The 26552-nt window shown below is 39.2% G+C and overlaps 1 protein-coding gene across 2 annotated transcripts in view; it reads left to right on the top strand.

Moving 5' to 3' along the window:
- The window catches only part of ADAM19 (ADAM metallopeptidase domain 19), a 71047-nt gene extending 44704 nt beyond the window's left edge, over positions 1-26343 (top strand). The window contains exons 11-23 of one of the 2 annotated variants that reach the window (XM_060688499.2): positions 817-956; positions 2720-2897; positions 3559-3648; positions 7314-7509; positions 9453-9561; positions 10826-11030; positions 11753-11830; positions 13743-13851; positions 14187-14331; positions 15095-15176; positions 16360-16578; positions 19342-19491; positions 20859-26343. In XM_060688499.2, coding sequence (XP_060544482.2) covers positions 817-956; positions 2720-2897; positions 3559-3648; positions 7314-7509; positions 9453-9561; positions 10826-11030; positions 11753-11830; positions 13743-13851; positions 14187-14331; positions 15095-15176; positions 16360-16578; positions 19342-19491; positions 20859-20912 — 1755 coding nt within the window. In that variant the 3' untranslated portion in view covers positions 20913-26343. The remainder of the gene's footprint in view (positions 1-816; positions 957-2719; positions 2898-3558; positions 3649-7313; positions 7510-9452; positions 9562-10825; positions 11031-11752; positions 11831-13742; positions 13852-14186; positions 14332-15094; positions 15177-16359; positions 16579-19341; positions 19492-20858) is intronic. The other variant, XM_060688500.2, reaches the window with a different exon arrangement.
- Positions 26344-26552: the final 209 nt, after the last annotated feature.

Below are 26552 nucleotides of genomic sequence, written 5' to 3'. Positions count from 1 at the left end.
TCCTGGCTGTAGTCCCCATGTGCAGTGATCTTGGAGCCCAGGAAAATAAAACCTGTCACTACCTCCATTTCTTCCCAATCTATTTGCCAGGAATTGAGAGGGCCGGATGCCATGATCTTAGTTTTCTTAATGTTGAGTTTCAAGCCAACTTTTGCACTCTCCTCCTTCACCAGCATCAAGAGGCTCTTTAGTTCCTCTTCACTTTCTGCCATTAGAGTAGCTTTGGAACACTCAAAAGCAAAAGTACTGCTTTATGGTACATACTTAACATAAGAAATATGATACTAAACTACCACAAAACAAATTATGGCCACTATTTTAAATGGCTTTAAAACAGTATTAAATAAATTAGTGGAATTTGAATCTTTCAGCTGATAGCTCTTCATGTTCACAAGATGTGTACATCTGAATATTAATTCCTGGGAGTACAAACAATGCTTCTCTCAGTCTCTCATGTCACTATAACAAGCCAATTATTTGATAGAATGATCCAGCAAGGAGGCCCTTAATGTTTTTTAAGAATGTATTCCTTAAAATGTTACATTTACATACAGGTAGTCCTTGACTTGCAACCATTCATTTAATGACCATTCAGCGGCACTGAAAAACAATTTATAACCACTTTTCACACTTACAAACATTACAGCATACCCACATCACATGATCAAACTTTGAGTGCGTGGCAACTGGCATGTATTTAAAATGGACAAGATTGGGCTATGATCTTAATGCACTCTCCTTGGCTGAATGAGCCCGGAGGGGGAAATATACCATAGAATTGTAATATTAAGTAATCTTAATTCTGTGCTTGGACAGGATCACTCTGAAAATGCCATTGGAGTTGCTGCCACTATGGCCCATGAGATGGGCCACAACTTCGGCATGAGTCATGATTCAGTTGGCTGCTGCTCTGCCAGTCCCAGAGATGGAGGATGTATTATGGCTGCTGCAACAGGGTAAGTTGTTTATGCACGTATACAAAAGGATGGAAGGCTGAGTCAATCTTGAGCCTGGTGAGATTCAAACTGCCAAATTGCAGTCAGCTGGCAGTCAGCTGAAGTAGCCTGCAGTACTGCATTCTAACCACTGCGCCACCGTGGCTCTGAAATGAAGGCCTTCACAAGGAAAGGGGCTTTATCTGAATTACTTTTTTGGCTATGACTGATACGTACAGTATGTAACCCATTCAGGGCATCCATAGGCAAGATCAAAATAGGCAAGGTGGACAACAGTGTCATAAGGCGAGAAAGGTCCCTTTCTTATGTGCACATGTTCAAAAATCAGGGCTTATATTGTAACATCACAGGTATTTAGTATTGCATTTAAATAATGTTATAATTCAATATTATACAGTAATGTCACACTGTACAGGACATCGCAGTACCCTTTTTTCATTGTCTCAATAGAATTTAGTACTAAAAGCATTAATTTTATTTTTTTCAGCTGTTTCGTATATAAAGAATTGAGCAAAACACTGTTAACATTTAGAACATTTAGAACATTTAGAACATTCAAAACTAAATTCCTTCTTTGACTCAAAGAGTTATGCACTGCTTGTTTTCACCTTTATAGGCACTTGGTCCAAATTTATCTCTGATTCTTCAGGAATCAAAGGCAATTTGATTCCTGAGTTACTTTCTTAGTAACACAGGAATCCTGAGTTAGTATCCTGATTTCTTAGTTACTCCTCCAAAGGCAATTCTTTACAACTAGGAAAACAATCACAGCAGCTGGCAAGTTAGAATTTGTCATTCAAAGTTATGGCCCTTGTACTAGATGATCAGGGACATAATTGTCATTCAGCCAACATCAACTTTCCAGCAAAGTGGACCAACTTTTTTCCTCTTTCCTTCCTTCCCCTCCAGTAGTAGTCCTACTTTTAGTGAACTAAGTCAAGTGAGTCACCAAAGTTACAATAATATTTATTAAAGGAACAAGTAGAGCTTGCGGCCTGGGGACTATTGTTAGATTTTCTGCAGGATCAACAGAAAAATGAAGTTTTGACTTTGTGATTTGAGGATTAGATTTAACTTGACTACAGAAATATTGTGGATTGTCAAATAGAGCTAGTCCTTGATTTAAAACCCACAGAGCCCAAAATCTCTGTTGCTAAGCAGGACAGTTGTTAAGTGAATTTTGCCCTATTTTATGATTTTTCTTCACACAGTTGTTAAATGAATCACTGCAGTTTTTAAATTAATAATATGGTTTTTATGTGAACATGAGCCAGTTGCCAAGTGCCCAAATTTTGATCATATGACATTGGGGATACTGCAATGGTTGTCATAAGTCACTTTTTTCGGTGCCATTGTAACTTTGAACGGTCACTAAATGAATTGTTGTAAATTGAGGACTACCTACATATGACTATAATTTATTTACAGTTAATAAGCTTCTATGTTTTACATTAATAACTAAGAATATGTTATTTTTTTAATATTGGTTGTCAATACTTTAAAGGTTTACTTAAACTTAGAGGTTGTTGTAATTATATAATTGTCTCTGTATTGAAAAAAGTCAAACATCATTTTATATATATGTTATTTTATGTATTCTTGTCACTTTTTAACTTTTCCCTTTTTCCTTTTCTCCTTCATGTTAATGTGTATTTTATTGGTTAATTTTTTTTTTTAATAAAGCTCAATTGTGGAAGCTTTCAGAGGTATTAATGCTTGAATAATAACACTCAGTTCAAGATTGCTCCTTGCGTGTTTTACAGGGCACCCTTCCCCAGAGTCTTCAACGAATGCAATAGAAAAGAGCTGGAACGGTATCTGCAATCTGGTGGTGGAATGTGTCTTTACAATATGCCAGATACAAGGACCTTATATGGAGGACAGAGGTGTGGAAATGGGTATCTGGAAGAAGGGGAAGAATGTGATTGTGGAGAAGTGGAGGTAATTCCTTTTGGTTGGTTTCACAGATTTTTCAGAATCAACTGGGAATTAGTATTTAGGTATTCCATAAGAAATAATGAGAAGTATGTTCTTCTAGTTATCTTTTCTATTATTGCCTCCGCCAAATATTTTTTCTGGTTTGAAAGCTTCTGTTTATTCTAGCAATGTGGCTTAGTTTAACTTAATGAACACGGGGAAGAGCTTCAGAATTATTTCCTTCCACCCATACCTCCTCATTCCCTTTTTCGCTACTTGAGAAGAACATCAATCCTCTTCTTTCTAGAGTTTAGAATCTTCAAATGCAATCCAAAAGTATTAGAAATTAAGTATTCAGAAAAAAAGCAGAGAGACAATACTGATGCTATTGTCCAAGAAACTTAGGTGCAGATTCCATCATTTGAGAAACTCAGACCTGATGTTTTGGTGTTTTGAACTCAATTTATTTGAGAATTGAAGCATTTGAGTCCCAGATGTGACATGTTTAAGAAGCAACTTTGAAGCTTCTTGGAGATTGTTATGCTTGGCATGAAAAGTAAAAGCATATCTAGCTACAATCTTACAAGCCACCCAGAAAGACAGCCAAATGCTTTCCAATGTTTTCAGATATAGAACATCTGTTCTGTAAGCGCAGCACATGTCATTTCTGTTATTTCTTCTGCAGGAATGTCATAATCCTTGTTGCAACGCTGCTAATTGCACTCTGAAGCAGGGCGCTGAGTGTGCTCATGGAACTTGCTGTCACAAATGCAAGGTGGGACTACCTTCCTTTTACCTCTTCCAATTCCTCTTCAGTTTCTTAATTTTAATATGCATAATAAAGGCTTGAATTCTCATTTGAATCAGCACTCTGATTTGGAAAGATTGTAATCTCAGGACACACATCCTCTTCTGAATTACTGCAACAGGAAGAAAAGCAGGGTTAGGGTTACATGATTGCTTCATCTACTTGTGAGTAATTAAGTGCCAGAGAGGACTGGGTTGGTGGCACAATACCAAATAGGATGCCCTGGTGTGGGGAAAGGAGTAGAAACTGTGGGGGAAGGCCTTAAAGAACCCCATCTTCAGGTGGCCAGAGGGTTTGGTCTACCTATCATAACCACCTATCAAGCAGTGTGTCTTAACATGCCATACCCACACCATTGTCATAACTTAAGGATATGTAATAAAATGTTTGGGTTTAAGTATACAGAATTGCAGAAGTTGTAATCAGGAAATAATTTTAGTTGCAAATATGCATACACTGTTTCTGCATTTATTCTCAGGAAACTCAGTCATTTAAAACAGGTGTTTGTTTAACTGTGCAATTGTCCAAGGGCCCTGGATTTGGCTATTATATGGCCAATTCTACTTGTTACCAGGAGTTTTATGGCATTCTGCAAAAGTTTATAGAGTCAGTTTGATTTAGTGATTAAGGACATAGTCTAGAACCGTGATGGCGAACCTATGGCACGCGTGCCACAGGTGGCATGCGGAGCCATATTAGTGGGCACGCCAGCTCAGCTCTGGGGCGCATGCGCGCACCGGCCAGCTGATTTTCGGGCCTTCTGGGCCCACCAGAAGTAGGGAAACAGGCTGTGTCCTGCCTCTGGAGGGCCTGGTGGGGGGGTGGGGAAGGCCCATTTTTCTTTTTTACCTGGCTCCAGATCCTCTCTGTGTATGTGGGAAGGGCGAAAACAGCCTTTCCCACTCCCTTGGAGGCCCTACGGAGGCTGAAAGGGCCCATTTCCCCACTCCCGATGGGACAGGAAGTGACGTTTTTTCCTGTCCCCAGCCTCCAGAGACTCCTAGAGAGGCTCCTAGAGACTCCTAGAGAGGTTCTGGAGGCTGGGGACAGGAAAAAACGTCACTTCCTGTCCCATCGGGAGTGGGGAAATGGGCCCTTTCAGCCTCCGTAGGGCCTCCAAGGGAGTGGGAAAGGCTGTTTTCGCCCTTCCCACATACACAGAGAGGATCTGGAGCCAGGCAAGAAAGAAAAACGGGCCTACCAGGCCATCATGTGCCAGGAGCGGAGGGGGGAGGGGATTGCGCACGCATGCGAGTGGGCACGTGTGTGCGCGACCCTCCCCCGCCCCCCCTCTCCTGGCACGCGATGGCAAAAAGGTTAGCCATCACTGGTCTAGAAACTAGGAGATTATGAATTGTAGTCCTGTCCTAGATGTGAAGGCTACCTGGGTATCAGGGAGAGAGAGTCAGTTATACTCTCTTAGTCCTAGGAAGAAGGTAAGGATGAATAACTTTTGAAAAATGCTACGAAAACAAATTCATGGCATGCCAATTTTCTGAATTGATACCAGGCGTCAAGACTGACTTGAAGACATCAGACAAAGCAGAGAAGCCTAAGCAAAACTGAAGTTTCTTTGTTCGTTTTATTCCATTTATATGGTTGCCCATCTCAAGTACGGTACATAACTCTCCGTGGTTCACAACATTAAGAACAATATATAAACACAAATACAAAATAAAATGCATAATAAAACACATAGCAGCTTGAAAATCATAAAAAGCCCTTAGTATAGCCAGGAAACAGGTGCTGTCATACACTCAGGATCCTAAACTTGCACACAGAACCAGGTGTTCAAGGCCCTATGGAAGGCTTGCAGGATTGGGCCAGTCTAATCTCTGGAGGGATCATGTTCCAGAGGTCTGCCGCCATTCTTCTTCAGGGCCCCACCAACTGACATTCCTTGGCTGACAGTACCCACAGCATGCCTCTCCTGCCAGATAGCATAGGATAGATAGAGACAACCAGGTTCTGATTTTCTCACTTTTATACGTTTGGGAAGCCACCCAAAGCAGCTGTTTTGGCTAAAATTAGTCCCACCCTGAGATTAGAACTACAAACGCGAAGCTTGTCTTTCAAAGGAGGTTATTGACCCAGCTGGGCCTGAAGTTAAGCCTTCTGCTTGCTTGCGTTACCAGTCTTTTTTACATGTGGTGTCTGGCAAGAAAAAAAAATCTTCATTTAAAGTTTTCTCTGACTCTGCTTCTTACTGATGTCTGTTTTCTGTTGTCTGTTATATTTTACTGAATTTGAGAAATCTGGATTTCTCTACAGATTGAGCTTCATTTCCTGGGTAGGGTGGAGTAGATAAATATACAGACAAAAGATTCCTGCGTATCACTTTACATTATAGCTTTCTTAGGAAAATGTACTTAAAATAGTCTTGGTATGCTGGGTTTTTCCCATATGTCTCCTGGAGGCCCTGCTTTCATAAATGCATCCCTTGGGTTTGCTTAAAATTGCTGCTCAAGTTGGTCAGGCAAAGCCACTCAATATGCAACATTTGAATTCTTGCACACCATCACCATCTGATATTTTGGATTGCTTGTGGTGGCGTTCAAAAGCTTAGTCCTTTACATGGTGACAACTGAATACAGCTGTCTGGATACCATCACAGAGCGAAAGTACCTTCCATGCAAATTCAAGCAGGGACCACATTCCCCATTACGGTGAAAAGTATCAGTGATTCTTAAGTGTTGCATGCAAACAGTAGTTCCTTTCCTTTGTTAAGCAAAGGAAGCTCCAGAATCAGCTTTAGAAGCATGATCTGCCTGAAAATAAATAGGGTAGCCCAGTGCTAGCAGAATATTGCCTGTTAAAGTGATCATTTAAAATTTATATAATATATACCAGATGTTCTACTTGCTCTGTGTCCATTAAGCCACTTGCTAAAAGTTATCAGTTCATCCTTCCAGGAGCTTTTAAGCAATAAATACAATATTAAAAAAAAAAACAGAAAATGCTGGGAATTGAACATGGAATATTTTCCATCCCAAAGGTGCTTTTTCAAGAGGCAACTGGACTTTCTTGTTTTTCTTTGAAGACATTTCACATCTCATTCAAGCAGCTTCTTAGCTCTGACTGGATGGTGGGGAATGGAAAGATTTATATTCCTTGCCGACAGTTGGTCATTTGCATTCTTTTAGGGAGTCGTTGAGGCTACTAGGAGGTTTAATATTTTCTATCCCAACTCTGGTCTCTTCCTCTGTTATAGGTTCTCCTATGGAGTGTAAGTAATTTGTAATGTAAAGTAATTTGTAATGTAAGTAATTTGTAATGAAGCATTAATGAAGACTAAATTAGGATATGGTTCAAGATTGCTTTTGTTTGAAAAAATGTCCTCGGATTTTGACAAAAAGAGATTCTTTTCATAGAGTTGAGACAACAAAAATGTAATTTGGGGGCAATAATGAGGAGTTTGTTCCCTTTAGTGATGCTTCAGGAATTAGGTTGAATGGAAATGAAATTTGCTATACAGAATGAAGAGAACTGAAAGTCAGTTGAGCTTGTCTTCAGAATAAATCTATGATATACACATCTGAAGCACCTAGATCAATGCTTAGATACCTTAACTGAAATGCCAAGTATTCTACACTACTCTGAAATAAATATTTAATTATTTTCCCTTCCTTTAGTTGGTTTCATCTGGAACTCTTTGCCGGGAACAGGAAAGAACATGCGACTTACCAGAATACTGTTCGGGCAAATCATCATTTTGCCCTGCAAACTTCTATCAGATGGACGGTACCCCATGCGAGGATGGCAGGGCATATTGCTACAATGGAATGTGTCTGACCTACGAGCAGCAATGTTTGCAGCTTTGGGGATATGGTAAGGAGGACCAGTCTCTAAGAAAGACAAGAGGCCCCTTGCATTCACAGGTGTAAGGAAAAGGAAGGAGAAGATTGTTCTTATTTTTAGTTTATGGAACTATAATTACATCAAGAAAGAAGAATAGAGAAAGGGAAAATGCAGGTGTTCATCCGCAGAGGCTATTGTGATCAGTGAAGGCCAGGCAGCTACTTTTATGCATCATTCTGAGCCTTGCTTTGGTGAATTATGGTTTGTTGGATAAGATGTTAAATGGTAACAGTAACAGAGTTGGAAGGGACCTTGGAGGTCATCTAGTCCAACCCCCTGCTCACGCAGGAGACCTGTACTAGGGATTCGCACTGCTGAACTGCCGACCTTTCTGATTGACAAGCTCAGTGTCTTAGCCACTGAACCACCTAGTCAGGCTGTTGATTGAGTCCATATCATTCTACCCTAATCCTAACATGATCCTTAAAGTGCAATGGCTGGGTTGACACATAACACACTAAATCAGAACGCCATAGTGTGACCTTGCCAAGTCAAGTCTGTTTTTTTTTTTAAAAAAAAATATTTTTAAGTTTGAAAATTGATTCAAATTTTCATCCCAAGGGCTAAAAAGCTTTTTAAAAATGCAGTGTGATATTTCTGCACGGTTTTATTTCAAATAATTATAAATATAGATATGTGAGGGTGGAAGTTTGTTCTCTGAGCTTGTGGGTTGGTTTCCAAATGTTTCATTACCAGGCTAGGTAACATCTTCAGTGGAATTTAGGTGATGTCAGTGTTCTTCTGCTTATAAGAGCTTCAGTGGGTCTTGTGATGGGGAGGTATATATATATATATACATACCATGTTTCCCTGAAAATAAGACCCTGTCTTATATTTTTCTGAACCCTGAAATAAGCGCTTGACCTTATTGCACTCAAAAGCCCAATTGGGCTTATTATCAGGGGATGTCTTATTTTGGGGGAAACAGGATATACATATTGATATATATATATTGCTGATAAATAAAGGGAGACTAGTATAGATCTATTTCAAGCTTTTTAGCTTTCATCAGCTAGCCATACCCTTACTTGGATTCAAACTTGAGCTTCCTGCATGTTAGGCAGTTGAATTAACCTTCTGAGCCACAAGTTCTCAATATAAATTTGGTATAAAATGGTTTGTTGTGAATGCGACTGCTTGAGGGCTCCTGGATTGGAGCTGAAAGGGAGCAGAATGCCTCCTCCCACATGTTGGGGTAGACCAGGTGTCTCGATAGAAAAACACTTAATAGATAGATAGATGATAGATAGATAGATAGATAGATAGATATTTATATATATATATATATATATATATATATATATATATATATATATATATATATATGTTAGATATAATTATAGATAATCATAGATTATTTGTACATGAATACAGGTAGTCCTTAGCATATGACCATAATTAAGTTTTGCCTCATTTAACAACCTTTCTTGCTACAGTTGTTAAGCGTATCACTGCAGTTGTTAAGTTAGTAACACAGTTCTTAAATGAATCTGGCTTCCCCATTGACTTTGCTTGTCAGAAGCTCAGTAAAAGTGATCACATGATTCCAGGACACTGCAACCGTCATAAATATGAGTCAGCTGCCAAGCATCTGAATTCTGATCACGTGGCCATGGGATGCTACAGCATTCATAAATGTGAAAAACGGTCATAAGTCACTTTTTTTCATTGCCGTTGTAACTTTGAATAGTCACTAAATGAACTGTTGTATCTCGAGGACTTACCTGTAGTCATGTCTGGTAAACCCCATGAGGATCAGATGAAATATATTCCACGGGACAGTTTTGCCTGTTCTAGTGAAGCAACTATTTTGTCCTTACTGATGGGTTCACACCCAATGCTATGCAGCTGTGTGATACAGTTGGTAAGTTACCTTTCACAAACACCGTACTATGTGAATCTTTTCCATACAGGAGCAAGGCCAGCCCCTGACCTTTGCTTTGAGAAAGTTAACGCTGCCGGAGATTCCTATGGGAACTGTGGGAAGGATATCAGTGGGAACTACAGGAAGTGCGACACAAGGTAGAAAGACACAAAGCCACCTGTTTTCATGTGAGATGAGATAACTCAGTATCCTCACAAGTTAAAAGATGAGAAAAATGAATCCAGCCTATGTTGCAAATAGCTGCAAATTCATTGGCCATTTTGTTAGACCAAATTGTCATTTTTGCTTTGCTTATATTAAAATCTTTCAGAACAAGTTCATACCCTGACTTTTCTGGTTGTGGAAAGAGTGAGATTATTTTTCATGACCTCATCATATCTATAAACATTTTCCTGCTGTTCCTTATTGCGTACATAAACAAAAAGAGCCTTGATAGTACAGTGGTCTACGCACCCTGTTATTAACACAGCTGCCTGCAATTTACTGCAGGGTTCGAATCTCGCCAAGGCTCAAGGTTGACTCAGCCTTCCATCCTTTCTAAGGTAGGTTAAATGAGGACCCAGTTTGTGGGGGCAATAAGCTGACTTTGTATAAATATACAAAAGTATGAAGGCTATTGCTTAACGCATTGTAAGCCTCCCTGAGTCCCCGGAGAAGGGGGGGCATATAAATCAATTTTTTTAAAAAAAATGTCGATTAAATGGCAGAGAAAGGACTCGTGGGTTGTGTGAATGTATCATCTGAAGTACTTTTCCCAATCCAGATAGGAGCTCCTTACTTCTTCCAGCAGATTTCTCTAAAAAATCTTTTGAAGCTTAAAGCTTTTCAACAATTCCAGATTGTTTTCATAAATAATCCCCTTTTTTAAAAAAAGAAAGAAAAGCCACCAATACTTTGGTCCCAATATGGATCAGGACTCTCCACACTTGATACTGAAAAGAAAGAGATACAGTGTTCTAAGGTGGGATATCAAAATGCTTTTCAAGCCGTATTTTGTTTTACAACTATAAGCATGCTCATTTTCTTGCAATTCTATCATCCTTAGATACACAAAGCAAACAAAGGTTTTATTAATGAAAAGCAGAAGTAAAATTGATCTCAGAAAGTAATGGAAAGTCACAGTAAATGTCTGAATACTTGTACATAAAACTCTATGTGACACTGGGTTTTTACTTATCCTATTATTGGTAGGGTAATTTTGAGGTCAGTGAACATGAAAAAGGATATTCTGCATCTAATAAATATACTTTTCAGAACATAACATGGAATGTGACTGACCAGGTCCCTCAAGACTCTTCATTTTATTGGAAGTGAATAATGTTATGGAAGCCTTTGTGTTGGGTGTGTGTGAAGCTAAGATCTTAGCCAGAATACTAAGACTCACAAAATTTTCCTTTCCAGAAATGCTAAATGTGGCAAGATACAGTGCCAAAGTTCTGCTTCCAAGCCTCTGGAGACCAATGCTGTTGCAATTGATACAACTATCAAATTAAATGGAAGAGAAGTTCATTGTCGTGGTACCCACGTCTATCGAAATGAAGAAGATGAAGGAGATATATTAGACCCAGGACTTGTGATGACAGGAACCAAATGCGGTGACAGTCACGTAAGCACTGGATGCCTGTTGTACCTTATTCCACTTTTAAAATACACGTTTGCTTTTCCCCAGAATTAATTGCATGCAACAATTTGTTTTAAATACAACTTTGAAAAAAAGAGAAACACCCAAAGGGAATCCTCAGAATCAACAACTTGGAGTAAAAAGGACCTGCTGGGTGTAGCTTCCCTCCCTTGGAGCAGGCTGCTTTTTGGCTAAGATCAATGCTGTCAGTCCCAAATGAATCTGGATGTAGTCACACTCTACACAACATGTTGGATCCGGCATTACAGATTTATGCAATTTGAGGGACTTAGTTTAGTAACCCTTCATCTCCCATAAACTATTGCTCCTTCTTCCCATATATTAACTTCTATTAGTTGGACCATGCTAGCCTTAAGCAGATGCTGAGAGCAATGGCCTTGCCTATGGGATAATTGCAAGAGTTGGCTTCACAGAGTTGATGCAGTGGTTTTACACCCCAAGCCTGCCTTGTACCCAAATCATTTAACAGCATTATTCTTGTAGTACAGCATTTCTTAAACATTTTTTACTATATTAAAAATTAAAGTAGACACATTCTCTAGGATTTTAATACTGCATTGTTTTTAAACATATGTTGGCAAATAATTTTGATTTCATGGACCTCTGACAGGGCCTTTGGGGACTTAGAACCACATTTTAACAACCACTACTCTAGTATAATTCTGAATATTCGGTTTCTCCTACAGGTGTGCTTTGAGGGCCACTGTCAGAATACCTCCTTCTTTGATAGGGGACATTGTGGAAAAAAGTGCAATGGCCATGGAGTAAGTATCTGTCCTTGTATTCAGATATCATGTGACTGTATATACCGTATTTTTCAGAGTATAAGACACACTTTTTTCCCTCCTAAAAGAGGCTAAAAATTTGGGTGGGTCTTATACTTCAAATGTAACTTTTTTGAAGCTTTTTTCCAGTCTTAATGAGGTACTAATGAGTGAAGCGATCTACCTCCGACTCTCAGCTGTGCTTCAGAAGCTTTTTCAGTGAAGCGATCTTCCCTTCTTTGCCTGGTACCTCGGACTTTCAGCTGTGAAACTTTTTTCAGCCCTAACAAGGCACTAGCGAGTGAAGCGCTTTGCCTGCTCCCTCCCACTCTCAGCTGTGAAGTTTTTTTCCAGCCTTAACGAGGCGCTAGTGAGTGAAGCGATCTCCGTGATTTGCCTGCTTTTCTCATTGCTTCTCTCTCCAAAGATCAGTTGTACTTTAGAAGCTGTTTTTTTTATCCCCAAGCAGGGGATAAAAACCAGCAAACTAATGTGCTGAAGCTGACCAGACTAAGGGCGCTAGCCAGATGAATACCTGGTAGGCAGATTTTTTTCCTCCCTATTTTCCTCCCCAAAAACTAAGCTGTGTCTTATACTTTGGTGCGTCTTATACTCTGAAAAATATGGTACTCCTTGCTTTCTTGGCTAGCTCTTATTCTTTTTGTTGGGTTTCAGAAAACTAATAGCATCCATGGAGAAAGATGTCCTATCAAAGATATGCCTGGCTGTAGAAAGACTTCCAGTTCAAATGTATTTGGAGAGCTAGTTTGGTATGGTGGTTAAGATGTTAGCCTAGAAACCAGGAGACTATGAATTCTAATCCACTTTAGGAATGAAAGCCAGCTGGATGATCTTAGGCTACTCGCTCTCTTAGCCCAACCCATTTGGGGTGGGGAAAATAGGAGAGAAAATATTACAAACATGTATGTCCACTGTTTTGAGTTACTCATAAAATAATAAAGGTGGGTTAAAAATCCAATAAATAAATAAACTCTTCCTCTGGAACAGGGATCAAACATATTGTTTAAAATCAGTTTAATTTGTACATTGACCAAAATATATTTTAGAGCAGAAATGTACACTGCATGTGTTCTTCTAGCACCCCATCTGTGCCCTGCCAGCCCCTTGAAATCATGTGGCTAAAATTTGAGAGCAATATGCCCATTTTTAAGTAAGCAAAACAGAATAGGAATTGATGAGAACAATAAAATAAGAAATAAAAGTAAAATTTCAATGGCTATAAATGCTTTTGTACTTTTCGTGGAACAAAATGCAAAACATTTTTGTATTTATGATCTATTTTTTTGGGAATATTTTTATAGCAAAAATGGGATTGTTCACTAAACAATCCCAAGTGGTGGCTAAGAGGTGGTAGAATGGTGAGACAGAATACAAAATGTTAGAGTAGGTGTCCGTCATGCAAAATTAAATTGATACTTCTCTCACAGTTTTAAACAAATCTTAGGGTTCTCTTCAGAACATAAAGATAGGCTATGAAGTATTATACTGATCTTAAATATCAAATGTTGGAAGGACGGCTTTCCTTAAGCTGTGGTTTTACATTTGAGAAGAAGTTATGGCCATTTGTTATGGAGAGGGTATTTATTGGGAGGTTAAAAATAGTGGGAAGTCATCTCTGTTCCTCTTCAGGAATGCACATATAACCCAAAGTGAATTTTGAAAGATGCAAATATACCCTTTGTGGCTTAAGTATTAAAAAAGAAAAGAATGTTTAAACACTGCATTTCTTGGGAGGGATGATGGACATAACCATGGATTGTTGGGGTGACTTTTAAATGCACTGAGCTCTAACAAAATCCAAGGCAAGTTGCAAAGGCTTCTTGTGTTATTGGATTGACCTGAGCAGGGTGTTTACTACAGAAGTTACACTGATGGTGTTCTCTCAATACAGATTTGCAACAACAATCACAACTGCCATTGTTTCAGTGGATGGGCACCTCCATTTTGTGATAAACCTGGAAAGGGAGGAAGCCTGGACAGTGGCCCCATGCTTGAAAAAAGTGGGTGTGATTTGTAATGTTATTTGATCATTGACATGTGAACAGAGCTTGTGGGGCAGGGATTTGGCTGAGCAGAGGAGGCACAGGACCACAATATATTTGGTGGTCCATACCAATATAACTGAGGGAAAGATGGAGTATGGCAAGTGAAGTTTTTGTCTCTCTCATATTCAGCATTGGGACACATGATACAGATATGCCCTTCACTATTACCTGTTCAAATGCTGGCATCCTACAGTGGGTGGGTTTGGGTTTTTTTGAGGGGTGGTGGTGGTTGCATTTTAGCACAATCAATGGATTTGAATAATTTTGACTTTTTTTTTTTTGCGGTCCAGATCCTATTCCAATCATCATAGGTGTCCTGGTTTCCATCTTGCTTTTGACTTTAATTGGAATAGCTTTATGCTGTTACAAATGGAGGGCCAAACTTGTGCCAATTAAGAAGACTATCTTTGCTCCCAAGAAAACCGAACAGCCAAGGTGAATGAATGAATGAATGAGTGAGTGAGTGTGTGAGTGAGTGAGTGGGTGGGTGGGTGGGTGGGTGGATGGATGGATGGATGGATGGATGGATGGATGGATGGATGGATGATTTGTCAGTAAATGAGATGATTGCTTTTTTTTTATGGTAAGTAAGCATGAGGGTTGATGTGATGTTGCTCATATCCCCTCATATTTCATTTGAATTCTGGATACATATGCATGACAAGCCAGTATTCTTTTATTTACTGTATATACATATATTATAAAGGTACCATTAGAGTTTCTGGAAAAGCTTTATAGACCATATTCAAGGCTTTTAGGGAAAGGTTACCTTTGGCAAATCTCACTCTGTAGACTCCTGCCCTAAATTGATTTACAAACACAGTGGCTGAGTACATATAAGAGAGGTGAATTACATATAAGAGTCTTAGTATAGTGTGTGAACTATAATTTGAAATATATCCAGGGCATAATTCCACTTATATTTTAGATAACTATTCAGACCTGTCAGCACTTACCCTATAGATCTCCTGCTAGAAACATTATGAAAAGAAGTCTCTTTGTTATATTTAACAAGAGATTTCACCCATAGAAATATGAATTGTTACAATTTGGCTACTGAGTATATCGGCCTTTTTGCAATGTTAGTCTAAATAAAAACATGTGGTTTTATTTGTAAGAGAAACCGTTATACAAATAATGCAAGTGCAGTTGCAGAAATGATTTATAATATTCGTTTGTCCCTATTGTTTGGATACAGCCCACCTCCTTCCATTCAGAAGGAAGTGAATGGACATGCCAACCCAGCATTCAAATTGAAAACTCCACAAGGACAGAGAAAGGTACTTTGAAATGACTAATTTCCATTCAAACCTCTGTTGAGCCATGCTCTGATTCTTCAGCATTTTGAAATACGCTATCAAACAAAACAGTGGTGGGTTTCTACCAGTTCATCCCAATTCGGGAGAACAGGTAGTGGCGGCGGCGGGAGGCTCCACCCACCCGCCTGGATGTCATTATGGATCCTCTGCGCATGCGCAGAAGCACCACGCACGAGTAAAGTGCGAGCGCGCACATGCGTGCTTCTGATTCCGAACCGGTAGCGAAAGTAAGTGGAACCCACTTGAAACAAAAGATCATAGTTGTACAACTAATTTCCTTGTTATGTTCTAAGAAACTTGTTCCATATGTCAGTTCCCATAAACTCTGAACTAGACCATTTTGGGATCTTCAACCATTTTTTTCTCACTGCAAATAATTATTTAAATACTTATTAATTATTTGTTAATTTATGTTGTACTCGAGGCAGTATAAGTAGGGGGTCTGTCATTTTACTCTTAAAGCAATGCCCCAGGGAAAGGCTGGTCTAAAATATAATACCTGACTCAGTTGCTCAGTGAGTCTAGTGGAGGCTTCTAAGCTCACCCTCTTAACCACTATACTATAATGCCTCTTAATTTTGTCCTATTTTAGAGTTGCAAATTGTATTTATTGCAAATATTTCCAATAGGGAACATGTATAGATTATATTTTAAATGTACTCTTCCAAGTGCTGGAACCTATAAAAGTAAGGACACAAGAATGAACAGAAAAATCCATACACACACACACACACACTCACACACACACACACTCAGCCAGGACATAAAATATATTGGCAGCACTCATTCAAGAAAGATACTTGGAAAATAGAAGTGCAGTGATTGCTGTAAACTTATTTGATCTCTGTGAGTATTTGCCAGAGTAGGGAAAAGATAAATGAGTTTGACCTCTGGTGACTTAATGGACACATTTCCCCAGGAAGTTTGGAGTTGTTCTTTGACTTCCAATTCTCACTAACCATGCAAATCCCTTGAGGTCCCCCAATTAAGCATGAACTAAGTCTATCCTAAATTGTTTTGAGCCCAGACAGGGTCAATTCAGTGCTGTCCCCTGTTGAAGCCAGAAAAAAAGTTGTTTGTCAATCAGCCGCACTAACTAATAAAATAGAAATGCCATCTTCCTCTTTGTATGATTTGCTTGTAGATTACTGATATACAGAATGCACTCTCAAAATCTGAAGTGCTATACTGCGAGCCACCTGCAGAGCTCAAGAGACAGGGGCAGCCACCACCCCCGGCTTTTCCACCTAACTACACAAAGAAACCCCCCTTTCTGGAACATCGTACCGAGGAGAAGCATTTGCCAAAACGAACTCCGCCAAACAGGCCCGCACCTCTGCCTCCAAACGTCATGGTTCAGCAGGTGAGGAATTTATATACCTATGAAATCCTCTTTGTCAATAACTCTGGGTAAGCTGTACAGGTGTTTTAAAAATAGCAAGCATTCAAACAAGTACATTTGGTATTTGCTACCAAATGTGTTCTGATGTAACTTTAGAGTAGAAGTATCTGCTTCAATCTGCATTGTATAATTGGACCATATATTTTTCTCAACACAGATATAAACAGTGTATCATTTGGGTGTGTCTCAGGGGTGAAATGCTCCAAGTTCAGACCGGATCGCCCGATCCGGTAGCGATGGTGGCAGGTGGTTCGGAGAACTGGTAGCAAAAATCCCTGCCCCACCCCCATGCCCAGCTGAGCCGCATGATCATCAGAGGCTTTTTTTTTTTACTTTTAAAAGCATTTTTTCTAAAACCTCTTCGGCCGAAGAAGTTGTAGAAAAAATGCTTTTAAAAGTAAAAAAAAAAAAAGTTGGCCACGCCCACTAAGTCACATTACCCCCCACCAAACCATGCCCACAGAACCGGTAGTAACAAATTTTACATTTCACCACTGGTGTGTCTTATATCTGAGATTGACTGTCACTTGTACTGGCATGACCTGGCCTATAAGAGGAGCACTCATAGTTCTTTTGTGTAAGCAAGTATTGACAAGGAAAATATATAGGATTATATAGGGTTTTTGACTGACAGGTTGATGCAGCAAGGAAGCATAGTGGTTGATGTAATATACTGAAAGTAGTTCAGGATCCAGCATTACTATAAGAGAAGTATTTATTTTCAGGAGAATGGTTTTGCTTGTATATATTAGAATGAGGGGGATGCAGTGGCTCAGTGGCTAAGACGCTGAGCTTGTCGATCAGAAGTTCGGCAGTTTGGCAGTTCGAATCCCTAGTGCTGCATAACGGGATGAGCTCCCGTTACTTGCCCCAGCTTCTGCCAACTTAGCAGTTCGAAAGCATGTAAAAATGCAAGTAGAAAAATAGGAATCACTTTGGTGGGAAGGTAACAGCGTTCCGTGCGCCTTTGGCATTTAGTCATGCCGGCATATGACCACGGAGAGGTCTTTGGACAGCACTGGCTCCTCCGCTTTGAAACGGAGATGAGCACCACCCCCTAGAGTCGGGAATGACTAGCACATATGTACAAGGGAACCTTTACCTTTATCAGAATGAGAGAATTAAGCTTTTTAAAAAAGATTCCCATCAATAGACGGCAAAGGACTTGCATTTTTGTGTTTTGGTGGGATTACTGCCAAAGTTTAGTAGACTAATATATTGGGGCCTGAGAGCTGCAGAAAGGGAAAGTGGGGAGCTTCTCACAGATTTCTCTTACCGCCCTTACCACTTCATCTCAAACAGATTGAAGTTCATTGGCAAAACCAATAAGGTTGAAATGACAGCACCACCTTGTGTCTAATGAATTTCCCTTCCAATCTCTTCTCTGCATAGAACATCTCATTTCAGTGATGAGGAACTGAACTTCATTTTTAGCTTGGCATAATGTATAGTGGGTTTAGTAAACCCTGGGTTCCAGATTTTTAATTTAGCCTTGTGGGTGAACCAAGCCATGTCTCAACATTATTTTTTAATAGTTCCTAGGCCCTAACAGGCTACAACTGTTCATTCCTTGAAACCAAAAGTGCCCAAAACATTTCCTGAATCTGATTGTGCAAATACATCATGGATGTATGACATGACAATTATGATACTTAGATTCGGAATCTGTCTGATCTGATTTATCTACAACAACCAGAGAGCCTGTCATGGGACTTCAGTGAAAAGACATCTGAGACTGATGCAGCGTGAACAGAATGTTGTTATTGTATTTCATACTAACGGAGGTTTCTGTACTTTCTGCAAGATCAGTTCCATGTATAGCACGTTGGTTTCTTATATGAGAATCAGCAGCAGTTATGAGCCAGTTATGAGCACTTAGACATATATACTGCTTCATAGTGCTTTACAGCTCTCTCTAAGCAGTTTACAGAGTCAGCATATTGCCCCCAACAGCCTGGAATGATGGAAGGCTGAGTCAACCTTGAGCAGGTCAGGCTCGAACTCCTGGCAGTGGGAATGCAGAGTCATCCTGCAATACTTGCATTCTAACCATTGCACCATAATGGCTGTTGATACACACACACAGAGAGACAGAAAAAACATGGTGGGAACAATTTTTTTCATGTACATCTTCTAAAAATGCAAATCCGTGCATATTTTTGTCTTGCATAATATTTGTATACACCATAAAGCGTGAAAAGGAATAGCAGAATATAATTATCTTAAATTGACCTTCGCAAATCTGGTGGCCTCCGGGTGTATTGCATTGCTGCCCAAGAATTCTGAAGTTGCAACACCACCACATTTGGGCTGTTTTACTTGGGGAATATACCTTAAATCGTGAATGTTTTTTCTGCCTAATAAATTGCTTTCCTTTCTGAGCTCTTCTAATGTTCTTTATACCACACTGTTAATAGATATCTGTTTATCTATCCAGTTATAAGATCTGTATAATTTTCTCTTTCTTTCTTCCTTTCTTCCTTCCTTCCTTCCTTCCTTCCTTCCTTCCTTCCTTCCTTCCTTTCTTTCTTTCTTTCTTTCTTTCTTTCTTTCTTTCTTTCTTTCTTTCTTTCTTTCTTTTCTCTCTCCCTCTCTCTCTCTCTCTCTCTCTCTCTCTCTCTCTCTCTCTCTCTCTCTCTCTCTCTCTCTCATATCTATCTATCTACCTATCTTCTATCATATCATATATAATAAAAATTGAAGAATTCTTACTTTTTTCCCTAGGATTCTTCCAGACTAAAACCACCTCAGAGAGCACTTCCGGCTAATCCAGTCTCTTCAAGCAACAGGACGGGGTTGTCCAAAGTGAATACAGGAGCAGTACCATCCTATGGCACTTCAAGGACTACAGGAATACATGCAGCTTTGGCAGAGGTGAGCTATAAAATGGTAACAAGGATATATAAATAAAAGATAAAGGGGGAAAAATAACACTCGAGTGTTGTGTGATATTTTTCCTGTTTTGAAATATTCAACTGGACACATGATACCAATTTTTTTCTTGTTTTTTTGGGGAGGACAGAAAGATAAGTTGATTTAAGAAAAGAATAGTAAAGATATCCACATTTTATTTGTTCAACTTGTATGCTGCCTTTCTCCGAAGACTCACATAATTGTAGCATGGTATTTTCCAGAGGTAGAAAAGCCTAAAATTAAAATTCACCAAGAGATGAATTTTAAAATAGATGCAAAAACCGCGAGGCAATGAAATGTCACTGGAAAATTCTCAAGGCTCCAGATAAGCCTTTCATGGGAGACTCTTTAGTCACCTGCCTCAATTGTCACTTGCCTCAATTGTCTTCCTGAAAAGAACCCTTTATTAAACCCTGAATTAAAAGATGAAAACAACCCAGGAATGACTTGGAAGCAACAGAGTCACAGATTTCCTCGGAGGTGAGATATGCTTGGATCCCGGCATCTCTGAAGAATCCCTAATGGTTCTCCTTGGCTCTTAAAGAGCCAGTGGTTTGTTCCTTCCTCAAGTAGCCTTTGCCTGAATCCAGTGGTACTGGCAAATTTTGTCTGGTTTCCAATTCTTCTATTTAGGGAAGGTTGATGGAAAGTGATCAGTTTACAGCTCCTGTATGTCAGAGTAATGTTGGTTGAAGGTATGAAAATGTGTATACGTTGTATGTGGATAAAACCAATGTTGTTGACTGGGAACTCATATGAGTGAGGAGCAGGGATCTTAAACTTACTGCATCAAAGATCAAGGTAGTTGCATGGGGGGTGGTGGAATTGAGTGAATTAATGCAACGTATACCTCGATGGTTAGCAGTTAGTACAAGTAGGTACATTTGTGAACTTGGGTAGAAAGTTTAGTAAATAAGGGAAAAAGCAGAAATTTTGGAGAATGCAAATCCTGATAGAAACCTAGTGGCTAACAGATGGTCTAAGAGAATATTGTTAGAAGGGACCTTGGAAGTCTTCTAATCCAACACCTGCTAAGAACAACAACATATTTTTATGGTCAATGATCAGTGCAAACATGAAGTAAAGTAGATAAAGCATTTTAGATTAAGATGCAATACATATTTAGTACCCATTCGATTTTATTGCATTCAGCAGAGCTATAGTATGTGGATCAGGTCATAATTCACTTACGGAAAGAAGTGACGTGACATTTAAAATGTTTGCATATTGGCAATATCCATCTCCATTGTTTCATCTAAATGCAAATATATCTCTAGTTTCTCCTATCCGAGACAAAACAAATACTAAAATTATTTTATCTTTTGTAGAATCGAGCCATGAGAAATCTGGGAGCGGCAAATACTCTGAAGTTTAGAAGCTGAAATTTGTCCTATGGTTCTAAAATCTGCATCAATTCTGTTTGGTTTTACCTGGAATTTTCAAGGGCTTTGTTTCATTTTGTACAAGTCTCGGGCCTAAAGTAACTGAGATCAATTTCAAAGCAACCTTTAGGAAAGGACCTATATTTTGTGGCATGGGCTGATACAATTTTCTAGAAAAGGTCTAGAGATCTCCCAGTACATACCAAGGACCTTTCTCCATTACAACATTTGTTTGTTTAAATTGGCATGCAGAGGGAAACAGAGGACTTAATTACTCCTGAAATTCATTGTTTCAACAATAGACAGATTGATTAATCAACATTGCATAATGGAGGCAATATATCTGTCTCTGAACACTTTCTGGAACAAAATCTTAAAGAAGAGAGAAATGTGATGCCCTAAGATCATCGCATGCTGGTGAGAGATCCTCCCAAACTACTTTAGATCATAGAGAAGAGTTTCCCAATTTGAAGAATTTTGCTGTATATGCATTTAAGAGAAGAATTTTCTTTCCCTTTAAGGAATCTTTTTACATATATTTAATCTCTTATATTCTTCTATGGCATCAGCTGTCACTCCAAAGTTTTTTCAGTCCACACTTTTCAGAATTTAGAAATTTTAGCAATGTAAGTGCAGTGAGTCCATATTTTGCCTTGAACTTCCACGATTCTCTGAGGTATACTCAGGTCTATTTCAGTAGTGGGTTTTAAAACCTGGCGCTACTGGTTCGCTATTGGTAGCGCACAGGTAATGTGTGCTTGCTTTGTGAGCGCGTGGTGCTTCTGCGCATACGCAGATCATTTTTGATGACATCTGGGTGGGTGGGCAGAGCCTCCCGCCACCACCACTACTGGTTTGCCTGAACCGAGGCGAACCGGAAGCAACCCACCACTGGTCTATTTGCCTTGGAATTGTAACAAGTACTGACCAGCTATGCAGGGGTGTTTTTGTGATGGCAAATGTTTACCTTCAACCTTCAACTGGTCTTGACATCATTTCTTCTCAGCTGTTGTTTGCTTCAGATGTCTTATGTATCTCTGAAATGCAACTTTGGGAAATGATTGCTGAGCTTTCTTCAAATGTTGCATGAGGTAATTTCAACAGAAAGTGAAGAATGGAGAGATGCTTCTAATACGACACCCATCTCTATTCCAAAAGAAAATACGTTGAAGGAACTTCATAAACCTTTTATATGAAGAGGGAAGTGGGCTGTTTTAGAGGGGACTAGAATAGGGAGGAAAATGACAAAAATTAAGTTGGACTTTATCATGCATGGGTCAGGAGCAGGATTTTTTTCTGTTTTTCTTTTCTTTTTTTGTAGGTAGGGTAGGTTTTTAAAGCTGTATTATGCCTATTCTAGGTTAACTTTAGAGTTTATTTATTGTCTGGTCTTGAAACAACATTTTACGGTACAGTTGGAGAAGGTGCAAGAAAGAGACTTTTAAACATTCTTTTGCTCTGAGGGATGTAGCAAACCCTTGACCCAATACCCCATGGTGTGCTGAAGCTGGCTTGTCCTGGCTCACAAGAGCCAATTGTTACATTTTCTTGAATTTTGTGAGCTGATGGAGAACAGAACTCTGAGCTACTGTGCCTACAGTACACACCAATCATCATTTACCAGCATATCAGTACCCATTTCTCACACACCAGGAGGTCCTCATGGATTTTGCTGCGTGGACTTTACCTTCCTGAGGACAAAAAAAGATGAGAGATATTATGCAGGGTCCACACAGTGTTTTTGTCACTGCTGCCCCACTCTGCTTAAGGTAGTTTTTTAAAATGTATTTATCTTTCGTATATAGACTGGGCTTACTCACTTAAAACATTTGAAAATGTCCTTAATGTAACTAGTGACTTTCTATACTTTCTAATTTGGCGCTGGTATAAGGAATACAGCCAATTTATAATAAGAACAAAGTCATCAGATAAGGTACCACAGTAACTTTTAAAACACCATTATAATGGGGAATCTCCTGATTAAAATGCAATGCAGAGCTATGTATATGTGTCACATTGATCAGTGTTTATGTAAGGATGTTACCTTACTCATCCCACATTCAAAGTTTTATAGGCTTCTCATTCCAATTAATTAGGGGATACCTAATGATCCAGCTTAATTGGATGTCCACCACAGTTCATGAAGCTCAAAAAATAGGCTTTTTGATTCATGGTGCTAGTTGAGCAGTTGATAAAAGTCTGTTGTTTGTCTAACTGTGCTCCACAAGTTGTCTTTGCACTTTAAACAACCTTGAATTGTAGTGAAAGTCAATTGTAACACTGAGGCATATCCGAAGCTTCACAAATGTTCTCAGGTTTTAAGTGGTGCTTCCTTTATCCTGTGGATTTATTTTCAGTTTGCTTTGCAATATGTTGGTGCTAAAGAAATGCTGTTTGGTTTCTGATGACGTAAAATTGGCATGGTTAGTCTAGGAGATATAGAGCCACAGTGCATATAATATGTTTGTGTAGTACACATTTTTCCTGTTTTTAAAACTGACCCCAGTTGTAACTATAAGCATCTGAACTGTGACAGAGTACAATCCAGTTACCCCACATACTATTTCAAGAGTTCATACAGAAATCTAAAATTATGTTCCTGAAAAAAATGATTTCCAATTGGGCATTAGCTGCTTTTGATTAATGCTGGGCTTATCAAATAGTATTTTAATTGCATACCCACATTGCCAGAGTACAAAGTAATATTGTATGTTTATGTTTCATACTGAACATGTAGCTACAAGAAGAGCAAATCTTTCCCATGATCTTTCTGTGATGCTCATTAGTTCCCAGCAAAACTGCATAATTATTTGTAATACGAATGAAGAGTTTTCTAATCCCTTTATATTTAACTTCTTCTGAACGAAGGAGTGTATTTGTAAAAATGTGCACAGAATAGGAAACATGTTGCAATTTTTGCTCAAAAGAAAATAGGTCTCCTCAATACACACTATAAAAACACTTCTACGGGAATGTGTTGTGTTAGAACAAGGGTGTCAAACTCGATTTCATTGAGGGCCATATTAGGGTTGTGTTTGACCTCGGGGGGGCTGGGGGGGCATGGCCAGGGTAGGCATGGCCAGTTCAATGTCACTCATGTCAGGGCGCCTGTGGCACCTGAGCGCTCTGCCAATGAAAATGTGCTCCCAAGCTCCGTTTTCACCTGCGATGGCTTCCTGCAACCCCCTGCCAGGGAAAATGGAACTCGGGATGGCCTCCCGCAGCCCTTGCGAGCTACGTTTTTGCTGGCAGAGGCACCGCGGGCCAGTCCTTCGCTGTTTCCAGAGCGGCTCCGTGGGCCAGATCTAAGAACCCCGCAGGCCAGATCCGGCCCCTGGGCCTTGAGTTTGACACTCCTGTGCTAGAACATAGTTTGAACAGTTTCATTCTGTTGGACAAAGCTTGAAACTGTTAAAAGTATTCTGATCATAGGGTTTAGTGGGAAATCTAGATCCCTATTTTTCATGCCAGAAAGCTACAAACATTTATACATTAGCATTTCATGCCAAGTTTTATGTAGAAAATTTGATCAAGTAAAAACTAAAAACCCCAAAAAGTTTTTCAAAACTTTTTGAAAAACATTAAATCCAGAGAGGAAGCAAGAGGAACAGAGTTCTGCTCTAACTATGTACTCTTTCCACTCTACTACCCACTTCCACATCTGCTTATCCAGTATGAACAATAACAGCAAGAGCATCACTTAATCCTTGCTATTTTACTGATATCTGAAAAAGTTGAGAAAAAGGAACCCAGTCATAAGTCACAAAGCAATAGCCCAGCTGCAGTTCTCAGAACAGGTAAAATACTGAAAATGACTCAAAAGCTGCCAGCATAATTTCACATTCAGAACAAACTGCTGTGTTTTGCTCTAACCAAACTCTTGAACCAAACAACTTTTTTGCTCCATGTTTGCAATAGCTGAAATGATCATTTTTAAAGCCAAAGTATTTTGTGCATTCCTAGGTGTATGTTTCAAACCCACACCAATCTAGTAACTCTTTTACAGTAAGAAAGCATCTAGAAAGTGCAGCCATCATACAGAGTTATATTTAGTCCTTTGAAGAGGATAGGTAGATTTTCAATACAATCACTATAATGTCATTCAAAATTATGACTGCAGGAGTTGAAGCCTTGTAGTAGCCATATTATGTAATGACTGCCTTAATGAAATGCAAACACATCCTACATTCTCAGTCTTCCATAATCTGAAAATCTATTTCCAAAACTTTGCAGAATCTTATTGAAAATCCTTTACTGAGGGCCATGGCAAGTGAAGACACAAAAAATCAAATTCTTAATTTAGTACTGCTTTGAGTAAATATGTACAATCCTGCCATTTCTTCCACTAATCTTTATTTGGCCTATTTCATATTGCTTCAAGGTGTCTCTATTTCCAAGAATATTTTACAGCCAAAAGGATATCTTATTAATCATATTGCTAGTTCTTAAAAGTGACTTCCTCATAAATTCTAAAATTAGCATCCTGCTCCCTTCTCACTGGTGCAGGAATACAACTCTGTCTTCTCCCTCTACCTCATGGGAATAACAGACATTTCCTTGTGTGATAATGGGAGAGAAAATAACTCTGCTCCTACAGTTACTGCATGATGGAGGGAATTTTGGTACATCTCATAACTATGTTCTAGAGCAGGGTTCCCCAACCCCTGGTCTGTGGATCTACACTGATCCCCGGCATGCCAGAAACCGAGCCTTGCAAACAAGCGAAGCCCATCCACGGGATGCAGGCAGTTTGCAAATCCACAGCTCCTCCAGTCCATGGAAAATCCTCTTTCCACAGAACTGGTCCCTGGTGCCCAAAAGTTTGGGGGCCATTATTCTAGAGGAGTCTTTTCAGATGCAGGAAATGACAGTCTCAATTACAGCATATGCCTTAATACTGATAATACTTCACATTATTCTGTTTTTTCATATGCATGGCATAGATTGGGAGAGAAATGTTACATGTGGCTACAGCTCAATACATATTGAATCAGATTGTGCTCCTAAAATCCTGTGGAGCTTATTTCCAAGTTTAATAAACACTAGAGCTGTGCAGTGCTTTGGATTCAAAGGCAAAAGGCAAGATGAGGATTCACCAAATTGAGGGAGGGAGGGAGAGGCAGAGTTTCATTGTTTGGAGATGATCATTGCTGCATGATCACGGGAAAAGATATATTTGATGAAATGAGTTCCAAAGTGCCCCTTTTGCCTTTATAACTGAAGTACCGTGCAATCTTAAGACTGAACTATAACAATTTCCACACAAAATGTTTTGAAGAAGCCTTTTTTTACCATGTCTCACCACTTTGTTTTGGAGTTTACAGTATGATTTTTGTGTACCTTTACAAATTGTACACCTATACAAATACTTGAACAATGCAGTTTGTTGTGCCTTTTGCCTAGATATACTGAATAAATTTTATGATTGCTATTTGTATACTTGTCATAAATTATTGTATGGAGATTGATAGTATTGAAGAGGTAGGGGATACTATTCTTTCAACCAATCATCCACATTGCTGGAGAACAGTTTTTTTCAATTTGAATTCGATCCAGGAAACAATGTGGATTTACTTATGTAATTTTTCTTGGACAAAACAATACATGAATCCTGATGAATCAGGCCATAGGCCCACTTAA

This window comes from Pantherophis guttatus, chromosome 2 (assembly GCF_059756535.1).
Source record: "Pantherophis guttatus breed Tessera chromosome 2, ASM5975653v1, whole genome shotgun sequence".
NCBI lineage: Eukaryota > Metazoa > Chordata > Lepidosauria > Squamata > Colubridae > Pantherophis > Pantherophis guttatus.
The sequence above is the reverse complement of the archived record's forward strand: the minus strand, read 5'-3'. Positions and strand labels throughout refer to the sequence as shown.